The sequence below is a fragment of the Schistocerca gregaria genome, chromosome 8, assembly GCF_023897955.1.
Source record: "Schistocerca gregaria isolate iqSchGreg1 chromosome 8, iqSchGreg1.2, whole genome shotgun sequence".
NCBI lineage: Eukaryota > Metazoa > Arthropoda > Insecta > Orthoptera > Acrididae > Schistocerca > Schistocerca gregaria.
Window position 1 is genome coordinate 168,600,094 of NC_064927.1, and position 18,915 is coordinate 168,619,008.

General features: G+C 43.1%; 1 protein-coding gene across 2 annotated transcripts in view; it reads right to left on the minus strand.

The window, feature by feature from the left end:
- The window catches only part of LOC126284873 (WASH complex subunit 2), a 204,574-nt gene that overhangs the window by 10,982 nt on the left and 174,677 nt on the right, over positions 1-18,915 (minus strand). For both annotated transcript variants that reach the window (XM_049984113.1, XM_049984112.1), the window contains exon 16: positions 17,705-17,861. In XM_049984113.1, coding sequence (XP_049840070.1) covers positions 17,716-17,861 — 146 coding nt within the window. In that variant the 3' untranslated portion in view covers positions 17,705-17,715. The remainder of the gene's footprint in view (positions 1-17,704; positions 17,862-18,915) is intronic.

Sequence of the window (18,915 nt, forward strand, 5' to 3'; positions counted from 1 at the left end):
CATGGTTTTGAGGAAATTTTGCTTTATGTTCACTATGGAAAACTTAAAAAGAAAAACATTGCAGAGCCATACAATGCAGACTTTCATGGGCAGGGTTTACAGTCTTAGTGGCATCGGTCTTTTGGGAATTAGACTTATCTATGGAAAACATTTCTGTCAGCTTGAAACTATATGTGCAAAGGGTTTTCAAAAAGTTTTGCACAGTCATCTCTATTTCTTTTATTTTTTGCAGGAGGAGAATGAAATTTTCTGTGAACATACTTAGAACATTTAGCTATAAGTTGGTATATAAAAGTATTTTCTTTTATTTACAGTTGAGCCATAATGGACCGGAAAGTATATGTCAGGTTGCGTCAACAGTCGGTGATGGAGTTCCTCTTCAAGATCAGCAATGACTCTGCCACATCGATTCACAGGAAGTTGCTCCCTGTTTATGGGGAGGACATAGCAGATCACAGCAGTATCCAGTGGTGGTTGCAGAGGTTTAAAGAAGGTGATTTCTCTCTACTGGACAATCCACAATGCGGTAGACGATCGACGGCAGTGAGTGATGTGAATAAAGGGGACAATTGATCAAATTATCCAAAATGACAGACGTGTGATGACATGACAGCTTGCTTTTTGTCATTGGGTAGTGTGGTATCACTGGTACAGTTACTAGGGTACAGAAAAATCTGTGCAAGTTGGGTGCCTAGATTATTGAAAAGAGAAATGAAAACAATGAGGAATGATGTGTGCAAGGGTCTCATGAAGACCTTTACTGAGGAATGGAAACAGTGTTTTGATGGCGTCATTACCCAGGATGAAATATGGTTGGTTTTGTCCGAACCTGAGAGAAAAACCCAATCCATGGAGTGGTGTCATCTGGGTTCTGATCAGAAGAAGAAACCAAGACTTTCAAGAACAGCAGGCTGAAACATGATGGCCTCCTTCTTCTGTGATCAGAGTGGTGTCATGTTCATTGACTTTTTGGAACCTGGCTCCACAATTAGCCGGGACCGTTACTGTTTGTCATTGGACAAGCTACAATGTGCCATAAAGACGCACAGCTTCAGGGTCAGCTCATCAGACTACACCATGACAATGCCAAACCCCATACGGCCCTTATGATGCAGGAGAAAATCAGGAAAATGGGTTGGAAAATTGTTCCTCATCCTCCCTACAGTCCGGACTTGGCTCTGTCTGATTTTTACCTCTTTGGTCATCTGAAGGCCCACCCGTGCAGTGAAACCTTTCATAGTGAGAAAGACCTTATTTCTTGTGTCAAGTGATGGTGTAAAAGTCAATCCCCAGAATTTTACCAAAGGGCATTTACATCATGGAAAGAACAGTGGGCCCGATGTGTCACAGCTGATGTAGGCTACATTGAGTCAGCACAGTGTATAGCTAAATGTTCCAAGTGTGTTCACAAAAAATTTCATTCCCCTCCTGCAAAAAAATAAAAAAAATTAGAGGCAACTGTGCAAAACTTTTTGAACGGCCTTTGTACATCAAGTAATGGCACTAACTGTACATCTATCTGCATATTTTAAAGCATTAACCAATATTTTACCCCAACCTTTAGTTATTACCCCTGCTTTGGAAAATTTGCTCATTGAATCACTAGTAGTAGTAGTAGTAGTAGTAGTAGTAGTAGTAATAGCAGTTGTTGTTGTTGTTGTTTTCAGTGCAAAGAATGGTTTGATGTAGCTTTCCAAACTAGTCTTTCCTATTATCATTATCGGCATCTATTCTTCGTAAGCCACATTATGATACATGGCAGAGGGTACATTGTGTACCACGGAAGTGTGAAAACTTAGCTTCCAGAAACAAAGAACTTCCAGCTGGGTAACAAGTACTTGATGAGTATCTGATCAGTTGATTCAGTCTTTGAAAGAACAGTGGATTCAAGAGAAATGTTTTACAAGCAGTATTTTCTCGTTTTTGCTGATTTTTTCACTGTTTACAGGAAATTATTGTCACTGGACGATTGTAAGGAAATGTACAGCAACTTAAACAGCATTTGCAAATGGTGTAGCAAATGGTAGCTGCTCTAAATTTGGCTAAATGCTGCATAAGGTGCATAAAACATCCAGAGAACACACCAGTTTAATATCTTCAGCTAAAACAACAATTCAATAAAAAAAAAGGGGGGAGAGGTAAAATTATCTTCAATCCAAATATTTGTTTGAAGACTGGCGTTACTAGACTTGGATCCTGCAAATGGAGACGGTGGTATGCCCTTTCATTCTGCTGACTTTCAAACTGACTCATCCAGTCACTTACAGCTACAGTCTGACTGGGACTCTGCATCATGGTGCAACTCTGTATTTTTCACATAGAGAAGTCATAGCCAGGTGTGAAAGAATTGACAAGTTACACAAAAATTTCTAGAACTGACTGACATTTGAAAATCAGACCTTTGAAAATGAAGTCTTACATGTATCCACTGAGCTACTGAGTCGCAGTAACAGCAAATAGGAAAAACACATGAAATTAGAAGTAGGAAAAATGAATGGAACACTTTGATTTTAATAATAACATCCTGTTGTGTGTGCACTTGGATCATACAATCATCTTGACACAATGTTTCAGTGCTCCGTCTGAACAAGTGAGAGAGCTGTTCACAAAATTTTGCCACAACTGACTACAGACATTAACAGTGGCCCTTTTATACATCACAGAGAACCAAGAACACCTGTGAGAGGAATCTTTGGTGTTGGCCTGTAACACAAAGTGAAGGGACAGAACACAAGTGGTACAAGCTGATAGAAGCAATGAATCCTTATAGATTATGTGCCTTTACCACCCGAGTCCAAGACTGTTTTTTAGTGATTTAAAACAAAACATGATTCCACGTCTACTTAAGGATAGGCCTTTTAACCATTTACAATATTATCCATGCCAATTTCAGTCTACAACAGTATTTTAAGACAAAGCCCTAGTAATAACACAGGGCAGCAACTATATGTGTCCCTGACGAAATGGCTAGTTCGTTGTGCACAGTCCTTCCTCAGGAAGAGATTGTACAGCTTTTAGAGGACATGAGAAGGAGAATGATAATAACAAAGATCTGTGGCGATGACTATTTGAAAACAATATCCATCCGCACATACACAGACACAAGCTGCTTGTGTCTGTGTATGTGCGGATGGATATGTGTGTGTGTGCGCGAGTGTACACCTGTCCTTTTTTCCCCCTAAGGGAAGTTTTTCCGCTCCCGGGATTGGAATGACTCCTTACCCTCTCCCTTAAAACCCACATCCTTTCGTCTTTCCCTCTCCTTCCCTCTTTCCTGAAGAAGCAACCATCGGTTGCAAAAGCTAGAAATTCTGTGTGTGTGTTTGTTTGTTTTATTCCTTGTGCCTATCGAGCAGCATATATATATCACTGGTTGTCGTATGACTGTTAAAAGATTATAATTAATGTTAGTCTGGTTGGGAATTTTGTAAGCTAGACTAGATACCTGGTGAAACAGTTGCGCAGTAATGCAAGGTTAACTTCCTCAGATAGCTCACAGCTTTTAGCCCGCTTTTATTGTCTATCAGCACCGCTTACACCTCAAATGAATGCAACAACATTACACATGGCGACCCTGTTCTGTGATTCCACTAACTCTGGAATCTCTGAAACGTTAGATTGCGAGCATTGTATAATCTTCATTTTTTTCCCTGCAGCGCTCAAACAACTTCTGCGTTGTTTCTGAGCAGACTTTCAAATGATTCACGGCGTTGTTGAGCGGTGTTGTGTTGTTTGTCTTGTTGTTTTGCTTTCTATATTTGTGTGTTATATATATATATATATATATATATATATATATATATATATATATGTGTGTGTGTGTGTGTGTGTGTGTGTGTTTGTTTTTCTCACTTGTAAATTGCTCTTTTTTGATCAAAGATAAAAATTTGTTTTGCGTGTGAAAAAGTGCATACCAGGTTGGGTACCTTTCGTATAACTGTCGTAATTTTTGGGGGATACATTTATTGTGATTAATGTGTTGCGTACCGGGTATTAATTGAGCGAATGCAGACATGTAACCAAGCTAAAAGTAGGCGGTCCAACAATTATGCAACATGGACGAAGGGGATAATTTGATTTCCAATATTAACGCGTCGGACGGTTACGAAAATGCAATGGGGGATACTTCAGACAAAATGCAAAACAGGACGAACGGGCTCACAGCATAGCCAGAAATTAATTTGCCTCCTACTAACCGAATTCATTTGGCAGAACTCATGAAAGCCTTATTGCAACAAAATAAAAAAAAACAGAGAAATCTGAAAAATCAAATCGAGAGCTAGGCGAACAGATGACGCAGAAATATGAAAAATCAATCCGCGAGCTAGGCGAACAAATAGACGAAAAACTAATCCAGCAGATAAATAAAGTCGACAAGTCGATGCAGAGAGTGTCCGATGATATCTCACAAAGAATAAACAATCTGGCAAGTGAAATAAAAAGTGATATTATGAAAGAATTAGGCCATACATTTGAACAAATCGATGACCGTCTGCACGCCTTAGAACAGGGAAAGTGGAGTCGCGATGCGGAATTGAAACAGAGCGAAGAACAGCTACTTAGGAATTTCCAAGCACTGAGAGAAGAATGCCAAAGGGAATACCAGCATGCTCTCTCCAGGATCCAGGAGGAGGAAACACATTGTCCCGCTTCCGTTAGCAACACAGTAGCGGACAACAGTCAAGCGATTCACGCACTCGAACAGCAAGTACAACAATTGAAGCAGACTGTGGCGGAGGACAACAGACAAATACATGATAAGATTGCGGCATTAACAGACATCGTAGGCACAATGAAGGTGACAGAGAGCGATAACAATATCACATCTGTAGCGGTCGCAGAGACCGAAGAAGTGTGTTCGCATCTTAGATTTCAGAGGGGACAGTTCAAAGTGAACAGGCAGCACAAAACTGTAACAGGCGAATTACAAGAACGCGTGGCGCATGTGAAAAGCCGCATAGGGTGTGATCCTGAACTCGCCAATAGCACTAAAAATAGCTGTAGGAACAGTGCAGAGAGGGACTCCGGCCACGAGGAAGATTTTGATGACAGGGAAGAATGTACACTCCTGGAAAGGGAAAAAAGAACACATTGACACCAGTGTGTCAGACCCACCATACTTGCTCCGGACACACCAGGAACCGTGGTGTTGGCCGTCGAATGGCGCTAGCTGAGCAGCATTTGTGCACCGCCACCGTCAGTGTCAGCCAGTTTGCCGTGGCATACGGAGCTCCATCGCAGTCTTTAACACTGGTAGCATGCCGCGACAGCGTGGACATGAACCGTATGTGCAGTTGACGGACTTTGAGCGAGGGCGTATAGTGGGCATGCGGGAGGCCGGGTGGACGTACTGCCGAATTGCTCAACACGTGGGGCGTGAGGTCTCCACAGTACATCGATGTTGTCGCCAGTGGTCGGCGGAAGGTGCACATGCCCGTCGACCTGGGACCGGACCGCAGCGACGCACGGATGCACGCCAAGACCGAAGGATCCTATGCAGTGCCGTAGGGGACCGCATCACCACTTCCCAGCAAATTAGGGACACTGTTGCTCCTGGGGTATCGGCGAGGACCATTCGCAACCGTCTCCATGAAGCTGGGCTATGGTCCCGCACACAGTTAGGCCGTCTTCCGCTCACGCCCCAACATCGTGCAGCCCGCCTCCAGTGGTGTCACGACAGGCGTGAATGGAGGGACGAATGGAGACGTGTCGTCTTCAGCGATGAGAGTCGCTTCTGCCTTGGTGCCAATGATGATCGTATGCGTGTTTGGCGCCGTGCAGGTGAGCGCCACAATCAGGACTGCATAGGACCGAGGCACACAGGGCCAACACCCGGCATCATGGTGTGGGGATCGATCTCCTACACTGGCCGTACACCTCTGGTGATCGTCGAGGGGACACTGAATAGTGCACGGTACATCCAAACCGTCATCGAACCCATCGTTCTACCATTCCTAGACCGGCAAGGGAACTTGCTGTTCCAACAGGACAATGCACGTCCGCATGTATCCCGTGCCACCCAACGTGCTCTAGAAGGTGTAAGTCAACTACCCTGGCCAGCAAGATCTCCGGATCTGTTCCCCATTGAGCATGTTTGGGACTGGATGAAGCGTCGTCTCACGTGGTCTGCACGTCCAGCACGAACGCTGGTCCAACTGAGGCGTCAGGTGGAAATGGCATGGCAAGCAGTTCCACAGGACTACATCCAGCATCTCTACGATCGTCTCCATGGGAGAATAGCAGCCTGCATTGCTGCTAAAGGTGGATATACACTGTACTAGTGCCGACATTGTGCATGCTCTGTTGCCTGTGTCTATGTGCCTGTGGTTCTGTCAGTGTGATCATGTGAGGTACCTGACCCCAGGAATGTGTCAATAAAGTTTCCCCTTCCTGGGACAATGAATTCACGGTGTTCTTATTTCAATTTCCAGTAGTGTATTTTGAGGGACAGACATGAAAAAAATATAAACATTCAAGGGCCTCGCCGGGAGGAAATGCGGGATTTCATTTCAAACATTTCCTTATGATGAGAAAGTTTGAGATATTTCGAAAATCGCAAAAAGGAATACATCCACGAGCATGGCTCGAGCAATTTGAGTTCTGTCTTTCCCCCGACTGGGCAAGTTCACATAAGATAGAACATATGCGTGGCTATTTGGAAGGCGAACCGGCGATTCGCATGAGGTCGGCAGCGTGTCACTGCAACTCCACTCGGGAGTTTCGACAAGCCTTTCTATCCGGCTCTTGGTCGGAAGCGGCACAAGATAGGGTCAAGCATGGCATAATTATGCTGCCAAATTTGAACCAGTCTGGTTTCGGCAGTCCAGCACCCCTATTCGACCACATGCTGCAGGCAAATCAATTTTTATACGACCCATACGGGCCAGCGGAACTAATTAGGATATGCATCACCAAATTTCCTATGCACTTGCGTCACGTCATTCTTACAGGACGATGCAAAGAGGACGTGGAAACGTTTAAGACACTTCTCCAAGAGTTGGAATATAATACAGCAGAATGCCCGCCTAATCAGGCACAAAGTTATTACGGGGCACAGCAGCGCAATCGCAGTCGTGGCCGTAGTACTAACCAACGGCGTGACTGGTCGTCGCGGCGCGAATGGAACAATAATCAGGGCCGGCCGTATAGAAACTGGATTAACAGTCGCGAACACAGGTGGAACAACGGAAATGATCGAGGACGTGGACAGGATCGTGAACGCAACAGTTACGGCAACCAGAATCAACACTATGGTGAACACGGTGGGAATAGGACTGTAGGCGGAACACCTCAAGATGTTGAAATTCGGCCGGCTAACCCTAGACAGCAAATGTAAATGAACAAAACCGGCAATGACAAACAATCAGCGCAAAGGCGCCCAATTGGAACAAATGAGCGACATGGAAAATGAGTGCATAGGGTTTCTTATTTGGGAGGACCACCAGGGTTTACACTGACCATCGTGCACTCCAATTTCTTATGAGCACAAAAATCAGGCATGGGAGACTAGGACGCTGAGCACTATACCTACAGGAATATAATTTCACTGTAGAATGCATTCCGGGAGAGAAAAATGTAATTGCTGACGCTTTATCGCGCATTCCTGTAGGTTTGGTTCACACGGAAGAAGGGGAACTCGGTGAAAATAATTTTAGCATCCTATACTTACAGAATGTTGCGTTCAAGAACTTTGTTACCACCTCTTTAGGGAGTATAGTGGATGAACAGGATAAGGACGCAGTATTGAAAGATATAAAGAAGAAGTGGGAGGACAAGGAGAATGTAGGAATATGCCAGTACTACTTAGTGCGCAATAGAATACTATTCAAGAAATGAGCCCCAGACGACTCCAGATGGGTGTTGGTGATTGTGGAGGAACTCGTAAGCAAAATTATATGGTACATACATTTGAGTTATGGAGCCTTTTGACACATACTGTCCAGAGAAACTGGCAGACGTCAACGACGCCTATCAACTTTTTCTGGCAGATGCCCACTGTCAAGCAACAGTAAATCATAGTTCGATGTTCTGTGGTAGCTAAGGGTGGCACAAAGAAGAGCCATTAAGTGTCATCCTTGCCCAGGAATATCAACCTGGCGTGTCAAACGAGGATACCGCACGAATTTGACAACACCAACATGGAACCAAATCGAGATGTATGTGACACGGGCTACCAAGAGAAACTTCATGAGAAGGCAGAGACGGCGGGATTGCATGCAACAAATGGAAAAAAGAAAAACCTGCTGACAGCTGCGGCGACGACGATCCCCCCCCCCGCCTTATTTTGTGCCTCAGAACAGTGGAACTACTGAGTGTGCCAGTGAACAGTGATTATACGGTTCTTAGTCCAATGCATATATGTGTGTTCTGTCAGAGAAACTTTGACTCGTGTGTTTTGCAGGGGTTCGATTTATTGGTGTTTATTAGACTGACTCTTGTATTTTGCAGGTGTTCTATTTATTGCTTTTTTTGTGCTTTCAGAGCTGTTTTATTGATCAATGTTTGTTCTTGTATGATGTATTAGATTTGTGATATTTTGTTTTGTAAATTCATTCCTGTGGCATTGCTTCGTTTATCAGTCAGACACCTATTCATTCTCATTGGACTGTGATCGATTAGCCTTTGCATGGGGCACATTTATAGTGAGGAACCCCTTAAGGGTAACAATCACATAATTAATTGTTTGCTAACTAACTGAAATATAGTAGAGTGATTAAATTAGTGCCACAAAGTTATTTTAATTCTACAAATTATTAGTTTTATAAAATATAGATTTTTTTTTCGATAACCACTTTGTAAAACATGTTTCTTTCTCTTTTCATTTTTTTCTCAGACTGTGCATTGTAATGTTCTGCTTTATAATACTGATGTTATTTTGATTTTTTTTAATTGCTGTGGCACCTTTGCTATTTTCATAAATTTTACTTGTTAATAAACAGTCATAAATTTTCCTGTGATCGGTTGGCTCTTGCAATGAGCAAATACTGGTGAACTCCATAAGGGTAACAACCAGAAATTGTTTTCATATTAATGGAACCACTGTTTTTACTTGCTGACCGAATTAGGTCTACACTATCTTTAAATAGGTGTCACAGATTTTTTTTTTCTCTTTGAAATTGGTAGATTATAAAGATGTGTAAAATTATTGTGTTTTAGCAAGTAGCTGGTGACCTTTTGCCTTTTCTATACATTTTTGGTTTAAGTTGGGTGTGAGAAGCCTGCTCTGTTGGATTCCTTTCATGCTAATTTCTTAAAACTGTTGTCATTTACGGCATAAATTCCTGTTCTAAATTTACTGTGGTGTTTCTGACTAACTGGGAGAATACTGAGCAGTGAAACGTGTTACTTTTATACATAAACAAGAACGATCTGTCACATTACTACACTTTAAAACACAGTTTATATGTAATTCATGTCACACAGTCTCATACGGAACCTACATCCACTTTCTTTTATATACTGTATATGATAAGATACTGTCATCCCCCTTCCCTTCTGTGTGAGAGGATGAATGAGCAAATGTATTTATAGTTGCATGCTTGAGGGTAGCAGGCAAGCCTGTCTGCTAGAGAACAGTAGGACCAACGTCGCAACAGGTAGCTATGCTTTCTAGAAGCAGAGAGGTTTTCCATTCTTAGTATGTTCCTGTCCGTCCCTTGTCATGTTGGTGTAGGAAGCTGCCTCTCTGGTCACTTACGTTTGTATTTGGAAAGCACGCTCGGTAGGAGCGCAGGTCAGTCTGTCCGTGGCGAGCGTCTGAAGTGGTAAGATCTCTGGCTAAGCGCGTGTCTGCTAAGTCCGTAGGACAATGGATTTCTTAAGTTCAGCCTAACTGAAAATTTAATCACCTTTATTTCAGGTTTAGCTCTAAAATATCTAATGTTATCTTAAATTGACACACAGTGTATTTCGAGTGTGAACTTCAGAATATCTTCCAGTAGTTGCTTTGTCACTACTTTGTGAGTAAAGTGGAACCACGTGTTGATCAGTAACTCTAACTAAGATCATCAATCTTAAATGCGAATGTGCATGAGATTATAACGTCTCGTCTTAACAATATTTTTCAATATAGCAACTTTTCTTTATGTTCAACCCACGTGGGGTGTACTTTGTGAGACCAGTACCACGTGCTTATACCATTGTTTGACCCACCAGGTTAATAGTAAGACGATAGTAACCAGTTGGAGGTTTTTCTTTTGTAAATTGCTTTTCGATCTAATTTATTTTAATTATCAAAATTATTGTGGAGTTACACTCTTTGTATAAACCAAGTTGACCACGTGAAGCATGTGGTGTAATCATCAAAGTAGCCCTCAGCTATTCTTTTTGGGAAGATTTCACACAGAGTTAGTATGAATTTAGTATACTAGTGTGCGGTAATTACATGACGGACAGGATTGCGCTACGAACGTAACTTCTTTGGGTGAAAATTGAATCGGTTGGTTGTAGTTAATTTCCTCTTGCATATGTTTGAACGTTCTTCATGTGCTATTTTATGAATACAGTGTTGTACGCAGTTTCCAAATCTTGGCTCCATATTTGATGTGTTCCATAAGCTTACAATCTCACATTTTCACAATCCTAAATAAGGGACCAGTTTAGTTATGAATCAAGTTTAATATGCTGAAATTTCAATGATCAATGTTAAAATAAATTTCCAAATATAAAATGAGTTACTTCTTTATATATAAAATAGAAAGAAACTTCCACATGGAAAAAATATATTAAAAACAAAGATTCCAAGACTTACCAAGCGGAAAAGTGCCGGTAGATAGGCACAATAAATAAATAAATAAATAAAACACACACACAGAATTTCGAGCTTTCGCAACCGGCGGCTGCTTCGTCAGGAAAGAGGGAACGAAAAGGAAAGATGTAAGTCTTTCCGCTCCCAGGAGTGGAATGACTCCTTACCCTCTCCCTTAAAACCCACATCCTTTCATCTTACCTTTTCCTTCCCTCTTTCCAGACGAAGCAGCCGCCGGTTGCGAAAGCTCGAAATTGTGTGTGTGTGTGTGTGTGTGTGTGTGTGTGTGTGTGTTTTTCTTGCTTGTAAATTGCTCTTTGTAAATTGCTCTGTTCGATCAAAGATAAAAATTTGTTTTGCGTGTGAAAAAGAGCGTACCAGGTTGGGTACCTTTCGTATAACTGTCATAATTTTTGGGGGATACATTTATTGTGATTAATGTGTTGCGTACCGGGTATAGTAGAGTGAAACATTCCATGTGGGAAAAATATATCTAAAAACAAAGATGATGTGACTTACCATACAAAAGTGCTGGCAGGTCGATACACACACAAACAAGCACAAACATACACACAAAATTACGAGCTTTCGCAACCGGCGGTTGCTTCGTCAGGAAAGAGGGAAAGAGAAGGAAAAGATTAAAGGATGTGGGTTTTAAGGGAGAGGGTAAGGAGCCATTCCAATCCGGGGAGCGGAAAGACTTACCTTAGGGGGAAAAAAGAATAAGTATATACTTGCACACACACACACACACACACACACACACACACACACATCCATACATATACAGACACAAGCAGACATATTTAAAGGCAAAGAGTTTGGGCAGAGATGTCAGTCGAGGCGGAAGTGCAGAGGCAAAGATGATGCTGAATGACAAGTGAGGTATGAGTGGCGCCAACTTGAAATTAGCGGAGATTGAGGCCTGGTGGATAACGAGAAGAGATCATATACTGAAGGGCAAGTTCCCATCTCTGGGGTTTTGACAGGTTGGTGTTAGTGGGAAGTATCCAGATAACCCGGACTCTGTAACACTGTGCCAAGATGTGCTGGCCGTGCACCAAGGCATGTTTAGCCACAGCCTGATCCTCATTACCAACAAACACTGTCTGCCTGTGTCCATTCATGCGGATGGATAGTTTGTTGCTGGTCATTCCCACATAGAAAGTGTCACAGTGTAGGCAGGTCAGTTGGTAAATCACGTGGGTGCTTTCACACGTGGCTCTGCCTTTGATCGTGTACACCTTCCAGGTTACAGGACTGGAGTAGGTGGTGGTTGGAGGGTGCATAGGACAGGTTTTACACCGGGGGCGATTACAAGGGTAGGAGTCAGAAGGTAGGTAAGGTGGTTTGGGGATTTCATAGGGATGAACCAAGAGGTTACGAAGGTTAGGTGGACGGTGGAAAGACACTCTTGGTGGAGTGGGGAGGATTTCATGAAGGATTGATCTCATTTCGGGGCAGGATTTTAGGAAGTCGTAACCCTGCTCGAGAGCCACATGCAGAGTCTGATCCAGTCCCGGGAAGTATCCGGTCACAAGTGGGGCACTTTTGGGGTTCTTCTGTGAGAGGTTCTGGGTTTGAGGGGATGAGGAAGGGGCTCTGGTTATTTGCTTCTGTACCAGGTCGGGAGGGTAGTTGCGGGATGCGAAAGCTGTTTTCAGGTTTTTGGCGTAATGATTCAGGATTCAGGACTGGAGCAGATTCGTTTTCCACGAAGACCTAGGCTGTAGGGAAGGGACCATTTGATACGGAATGGGTGGCAGCTGTCATAATGGAGGTACTGTTGATTGTTTGTGGGTTTGATGTGGACGGATGTGTGAAGCTGGCCATTGGACAGATGGAGGTCAACGTCAAGGAAAGTGGCATGGGATTTGGAGTAGGACCAGGTGAATCTGATGGAACCAAAGGAGTTAAGGTTGGAGAGGATATTCTGGAGCTCTTCTTCACTGTGAGTCCAGATCATGAAGATGTCATCAATAAATCTGTACCAAACTTTGGGTTGGCAGGCTTGGGTAACCAAGAAGGCTTCCTCTAAGCGACCAATAAATAGGTTGGCATACGAGGGGGCCATCCTGGTACCCATGGCTGTTCCCTTTAATTGTTGGTATGTCTGGCCTTCAAAGTGAAGTTGTGGGTCAGGATGAAGCTGGCTAAGGTGATGATGAAAGAGGTTTTAGGTAGATTGGATGGTGATCTGCGTGAAAGGAAGTGCTCCATTGCAGCGAGGCCCTGGATGTGTGGGATATTTGTGTATAGGGAAGTGCCATCAATGGCTACAAGGATGGTTTCCGGGGGTAACAGACTGGGTAAGGACTCCAGGCAGTCGAGAAAGTGGTTGGTGTCTTTGATGAAGGATGGGAGACTGCATGTAATGGGTTGAAGGTGTTGATCTACGTAGGCAGAGATACGTTCTGTGGGGGCTTGGTAACCAGCTACAATGGGGCAGCCGGGATGTTTAGGTTTGTGAATTTTAGGAAGTAGGTAGAAGGTAGGAGTGCGAGGTGTTGGCGGGGTCAGGAGTTTGATGGAGTCAGGTGAAAGGTTTTGTAGGGGGCCTAAGGTTCTGAGGATTCCTTGAAGCTCCGCCTGGACATCAGGAATGGGATTACCTTGGCAAACTCTGTATGTAGAGTTGTCTGAAAGCTGACGCAGTCCCCCAGGCACAAACTCCCGATGATCAAGTACCACGGTCGTGGAACCTTTGTCAGCCGGAAGAATGATGATGGACTGGTCAGCTTTCAGATAGCCTGGGCTTCGGCTGTCGTGATGTTGGGAGTAGGATTAAGGTTTTTCAAGAAAGATTGAGAGGCAAGGCTGGAAGTGAGAAACTCCTGGAAGGTTTGGAGAGGGTGATTTTGAGGAAGAGGAGGTGTGTCCCGCTGTGATGGAGGACGGACCTGTTCCAGGCAGGGTTCAATTTGGATAGTGTCTTCGGGAGTTGGATCATTAGGAGTGGGATCAGGATTACTTTTCATCGTGGCAAAGTGATATTTCCAGCAGAGACTACGAGTGTAGGACAGTAAATATTTGACGAGGGCAGTTTGGTTGAATCTGGGAGTGGGGCTGACAGCTGCCACCCATTCCATATCAAACGGTCCCTTCCCTACAGCCTAGGCCTTCGTGGCAAACAAATCTGCTCCAGTCCTGAATCCCTGAACCATTACACCAAAATACCTGAAAACAGCTTTCGCATCCCGCAACTACCCTCCCGACCTGGTACAGAAGCAAATAACCAGAGCCACTTCCTCATCCTCTCAAACCCAGAACCTCTTACAGAAGAACCCCAAAAGTGACCCACTTGTGACAGGATACTTCCCGGGACTGGATCAGACTCTAAATGTGGCTCTCCAGCAGGGATACGACTTCCTAAAATCCTGCCCCGAAATGAGATCCATCCTTCATGAAATCCTCCCCACTCCACCAAGAGTGTCTTTCCGCCGTCCACCTAACCTTCGTAACCTCTTGGTTCATCCCTATGAAATCCCCAAACCACCTTACCTACCCTCTGGCTCCTACCCTTGTAATCGCCCCCGGTGTAAAACCTGTCCTATGCACCCTCCCACCACCACCTACTCCAGTCCTGTAACCCGGAAGGTGTACACGATCAAAGGCAGAGCCACGTGTGAAAGCACCCACGTGATTTACCAACTGACCTGCTTACACTGCGACGTTTTCTATGTGGGAATGACCAGCAGCAAACTGTCCATTCGCATGAATGGACACAGGCAGACAGTGTTTGTTGGTAATGAGGATCACCCTGTGGCTAAACATGCTTTGGTGCACGGCCAGCACATCTTGGCACAGTATTACACCATCCGGGTTATCTGGATACTTCCCACCAACACCAACCTATCCGAACTCCGGAGATGGGAACTTGCCCTTCAATGTATCCTCTCTTCTCGTTATCCACCAGGCCTCAATCTCCACTAATTTCAAGTTGCCGCCACTAATACCTCACCTGTCATTCAACATCATCTTTGCCTCTGCACTTCCGCCTCGACTGACATATCTGCCCAAACTCTTTGCCTTTAAATATGTCTGCTTGTGTCTGTATATGTATGGATGGATATGTGTGTGTGTGTGTGTGTGTGTGTGTGTGTGTGTGTGTGTGTGTGTGTGTGTGTGTGTGTGGGTGCGCGCGCGCAAGTATATACCTGTTCTTTTTTCCCCCTAAGGTAAGTCTTTCCGCTCCCCGGATTGGAATGGCTCCTTACCCTCTCCTTTAAAACCCACATCCTTTAATCTTTTCCTTCTCTTTCCCTCTTTCCTGACGAAGCAACCGCCGGTTGCGAAAGCTCGTAATTTTGTGTGTATGTTTGTGTTTGTTTGTGTGTCTATCGACCTGCCAGCACTTTTGTATGGTAAGTCACATCATCTTTGTTTTTAGATATATTTTTCCCACATGGAATGTTTCGCTCTACTGTACCCGGTACGCAACACATTAATCGCAATAAACGTATCCCCCAAAAATTATGACAGTTATACGAAAGGTACCCAACCTGGTACGCTCTTTTTCACACGCAAAACAAATTTTTATCTTTGATCGAACAGAGCAATTTACAAGCGAGAAAAACACACACACACACACACACACACACACACACACACACACACACACACACACACACAAAACACACAAATATAGAAAACAAAACAACAAGACAAACAACACAACGCCACTCAACAATGCCGTGAATCATTTGAAAGTCTGCACAGAAACAATGCAGAAGTTTTTTAGCGCTGCAGGGAAAAAAATTAAGATTATACAATGCTCGAAATCTAACATTTCAGAGATTCCAGAGTCTAGTGGAATCACAGAACAGGGTCACCATGTGTAATGTTGTTGCACTAATTTGAGGTGTAAGCGGTGCTGATAGACAATAAAAGTGGGTTAAAAGCTGTGAGCTATCTGAGGAAGTTAACCTTGCATTGCTGCGCAACTGTTTCACCAGGTATCCAGTCTAGGTTACCAAATTCCCAACCAGACTAACATTAATCATAATCTTTTAACAGTCATACGACAACCAGTGATATATATATGACTTACCAAGCGTGAAAGTGCCGGTAGATAGGCACAATTTTATTATAACAGACACAGAATTTCGAGCTTTCGCAACCGGCGGCTGCTTCGTCTGGAAAGAGGGAAGGAAAAGGAAAGATGAAAGGATGTGGGTTTTAAGGGAGAGGGTAAGGAGTCATTCCACTCCCGGGAGCGGAAAGACTTACCTTAAAGGGAAAAAAGGATAGGTATATACACGCGCGCGCGCGCACACACACACACACACACACACACACACACACACACACACACACACACACACACACACACATCCATCCATACATACATACACAGACACAAGCAGATGTCTGCGCGAACTCTTTGCCTTTAAATATGTCTGCTTGTGTCTGTATACGTATGGATGGATGTGTGTGTGTGTGTGTGTGTGTGTGTGTGTGTGTGTGTGTGTGTGTGTGCGCGTGCGTGCGTGCATGCATGTGCACGCGCGAGTATATACCTATCCTTTTTTCCCCCTAAGGTAAGTCTTTCCGCTTCTGAGAGTGGAATGACTCCTTACCCTCTCCCTTAAAACCCACATCCTTTCATCTTTCCTTCTCCTTCCCTCTTTCCTGACGAAGCAACCGCCGGTTGCGAAAGCTCGAAATTTTGTGTGTGTGTGTGTGTGTGTGTGTGTGTGTGTGTGTGTGTGTGTGTGTGTGTGTGTGTGTGTGTGTGTGTGTTTTATTTTATTGTGCCTGTCTACCGGAGCTTTCCCGCTTGGTAAGTCTTGGAATCATTGTTTTTAATATATAATCACCAGTTGCCGTATGACTATTAAAAGATTATAATTAATGTTAGTCTGGTTGGGAATTTGGTAAGCTAGACTGGGTACCTGGTGAAACAGTTGCGCAGCAATGCAAGGTTAACTTCCTCAGATAGCTCACAGCTTTCAACCTGCTTTTATTGTCTATCAGCACCGCTTACACCTCAAATTCGCTTACACCTCAAATTAATGCAACAACATAACAACTGGCAGAAGTAAAGCTGGTTTGAGTTGTGCTTCAATAGCTCAGTCAGTGGATCACTTATCCACAAAAGGTAAAATTCCCAGGTTTGATCCCCAGTTTAGAACAGAGTTTTAATCTGCCAGTTTCAAATAAATGCAGACTCTGCTGCAGAGTGAATTCCTATGAAAAAGCTGCTGCCCATCTACAGGAACCATATGTTGGTCTGGCTTCTCCATAAATATCGTTCCAATGTATGTCCATCTCCAATACAGCTGTGTGTATCGTCGAAGTGCACCATCTTTAATGATGCACACAAGCCACCTCAAATCAGGAAGGCTTAAACTTCATGAGGTGAAAAGGGATGGGACAGAGATGGTAGGGTAGGGGAAAGGTTGTTGCTGCCGCCATGTAAAATGCTGTAAACATTCTTAACTATAGTTCATTACGGACGAACACAAAATTTCAAAATAACAGAATGTGTCAGTATGGTGAAGAAATAACATTATTAAGACTGAATCAGATTTCATGTAACTTGTTTGAAGCTTCTTATTTACTGTTATAAACTATATCCTACCACTTATTAATATTTTGAAAAGAACTGCAACGTGCTGATGACGAAAACATTTGGCATTTTACATTTTGCAATGTAGCATAAATTGATGATGTGAACAAAAATCTGAACTTGTGTTTGATTACAAATGTTAGTACGCATTTTTATGCGTATCTGACCTTACAATAACTAATTCAACACTGCATGATTATTTCTGCTATCATTATCATTTTCACCCAAGTGATGATTTCTGTGGTTGAGGACACCTGTTTACAAATAAAACACCTATTGTATTTATAACATGAACTCCTTTGATTATTTAACAGTTGTGGAGGACTGCTTGCTGAATTTTTTTAAAAAAAAGCCTTAAAATAAATTTGTAGTATGAGTACACTCACATTCCTTTTTCCTAAGGTGATGTATCCCCAGACTTAGAAAGTGCCATTAGTGGATCATCGAATACTACAGTTTTTTCCTTCTTCCTTCCACCAGAAGCTTCTGCTGGCATTCTTTGCGTCTTATTTGGAACTAAACTCGTCGTGCCAAAAAGTTCATCTGAGAAATAACAATACATCACAGTAATTCCATGGAAATTCATTTAAGGGCAAATTAATTGCATATAAAAATGTAACATTATATATGAATATAATAGAGGTAAACGTGGGAAAAATATATCTAAAAACAAAGATGCTGTAACTTACCAAACAAAAGCATTGGTATGTTGATAGAGACAATAACAAACACAAACACACACACAAATTTCAAGCTTTCACAACCCACGGTTGCTTCATCAGGAAAGAGAGGGTAAGGAGTCATTCCAATCCCGGGAGCAGAAAGACTTACCTTAGGGGGAAAAAGGGACAGGTATACACTCACGCACACACACACATATCCATCCACACATATACAGACACAAACAGACATATGTAAAGGCAAAGAGTTTGGGCAGAGATGTCAGTCGAGGCGGAAGTACAGAAGCAAAGATGTTGTTGAATGACAGCTGAAGTATGAGCGGCGGCAACTTGTTTTATCACAATAAAATAAAAAAGAAGAGAACCCAGAGAAGATATGAGTTTCATAGCTGACTGACAGTCAGGATATTAGATAACAGAGCTTTAACTCAAGAGGACAAAGATGGGTCATGGAATGGCTGTCGTTTTCAGAAAAACACTTCATTTATTTAGCTGAAGCAAATCAGGGAAACTGTAGACATCACAATCAAGATGCTGAGAGGGTAATTTGAATTTTGCACTTTCTAAACACAAGACAGCAAATTATCTTACCTAAATTAAAGTAATAATGCCAGAAAACCAGAGAGAACAAACACATTGATCCTTTCTAGCAGAAATATGAGCAGCTATTAAGTAAAATTGCACTATTTGGGGTAATGGAAATTTCAGGATGAAAAGTAATACATATCAAGAGCAGAGATCACAGCTCATCAAACAGATCAGCTGCAGGGTATTATGCTGCTACGGAAAAACAAAGAAAAATGCTTAGCTCTCGGACAAAGTGCTTCATCGGTGTGTCGACAAACACCCACAGCAACTGTTTCGACTGACTCGCTGTCAATTGATCAGAGCCTCTCCTATTTAGTAAACTGGCATCA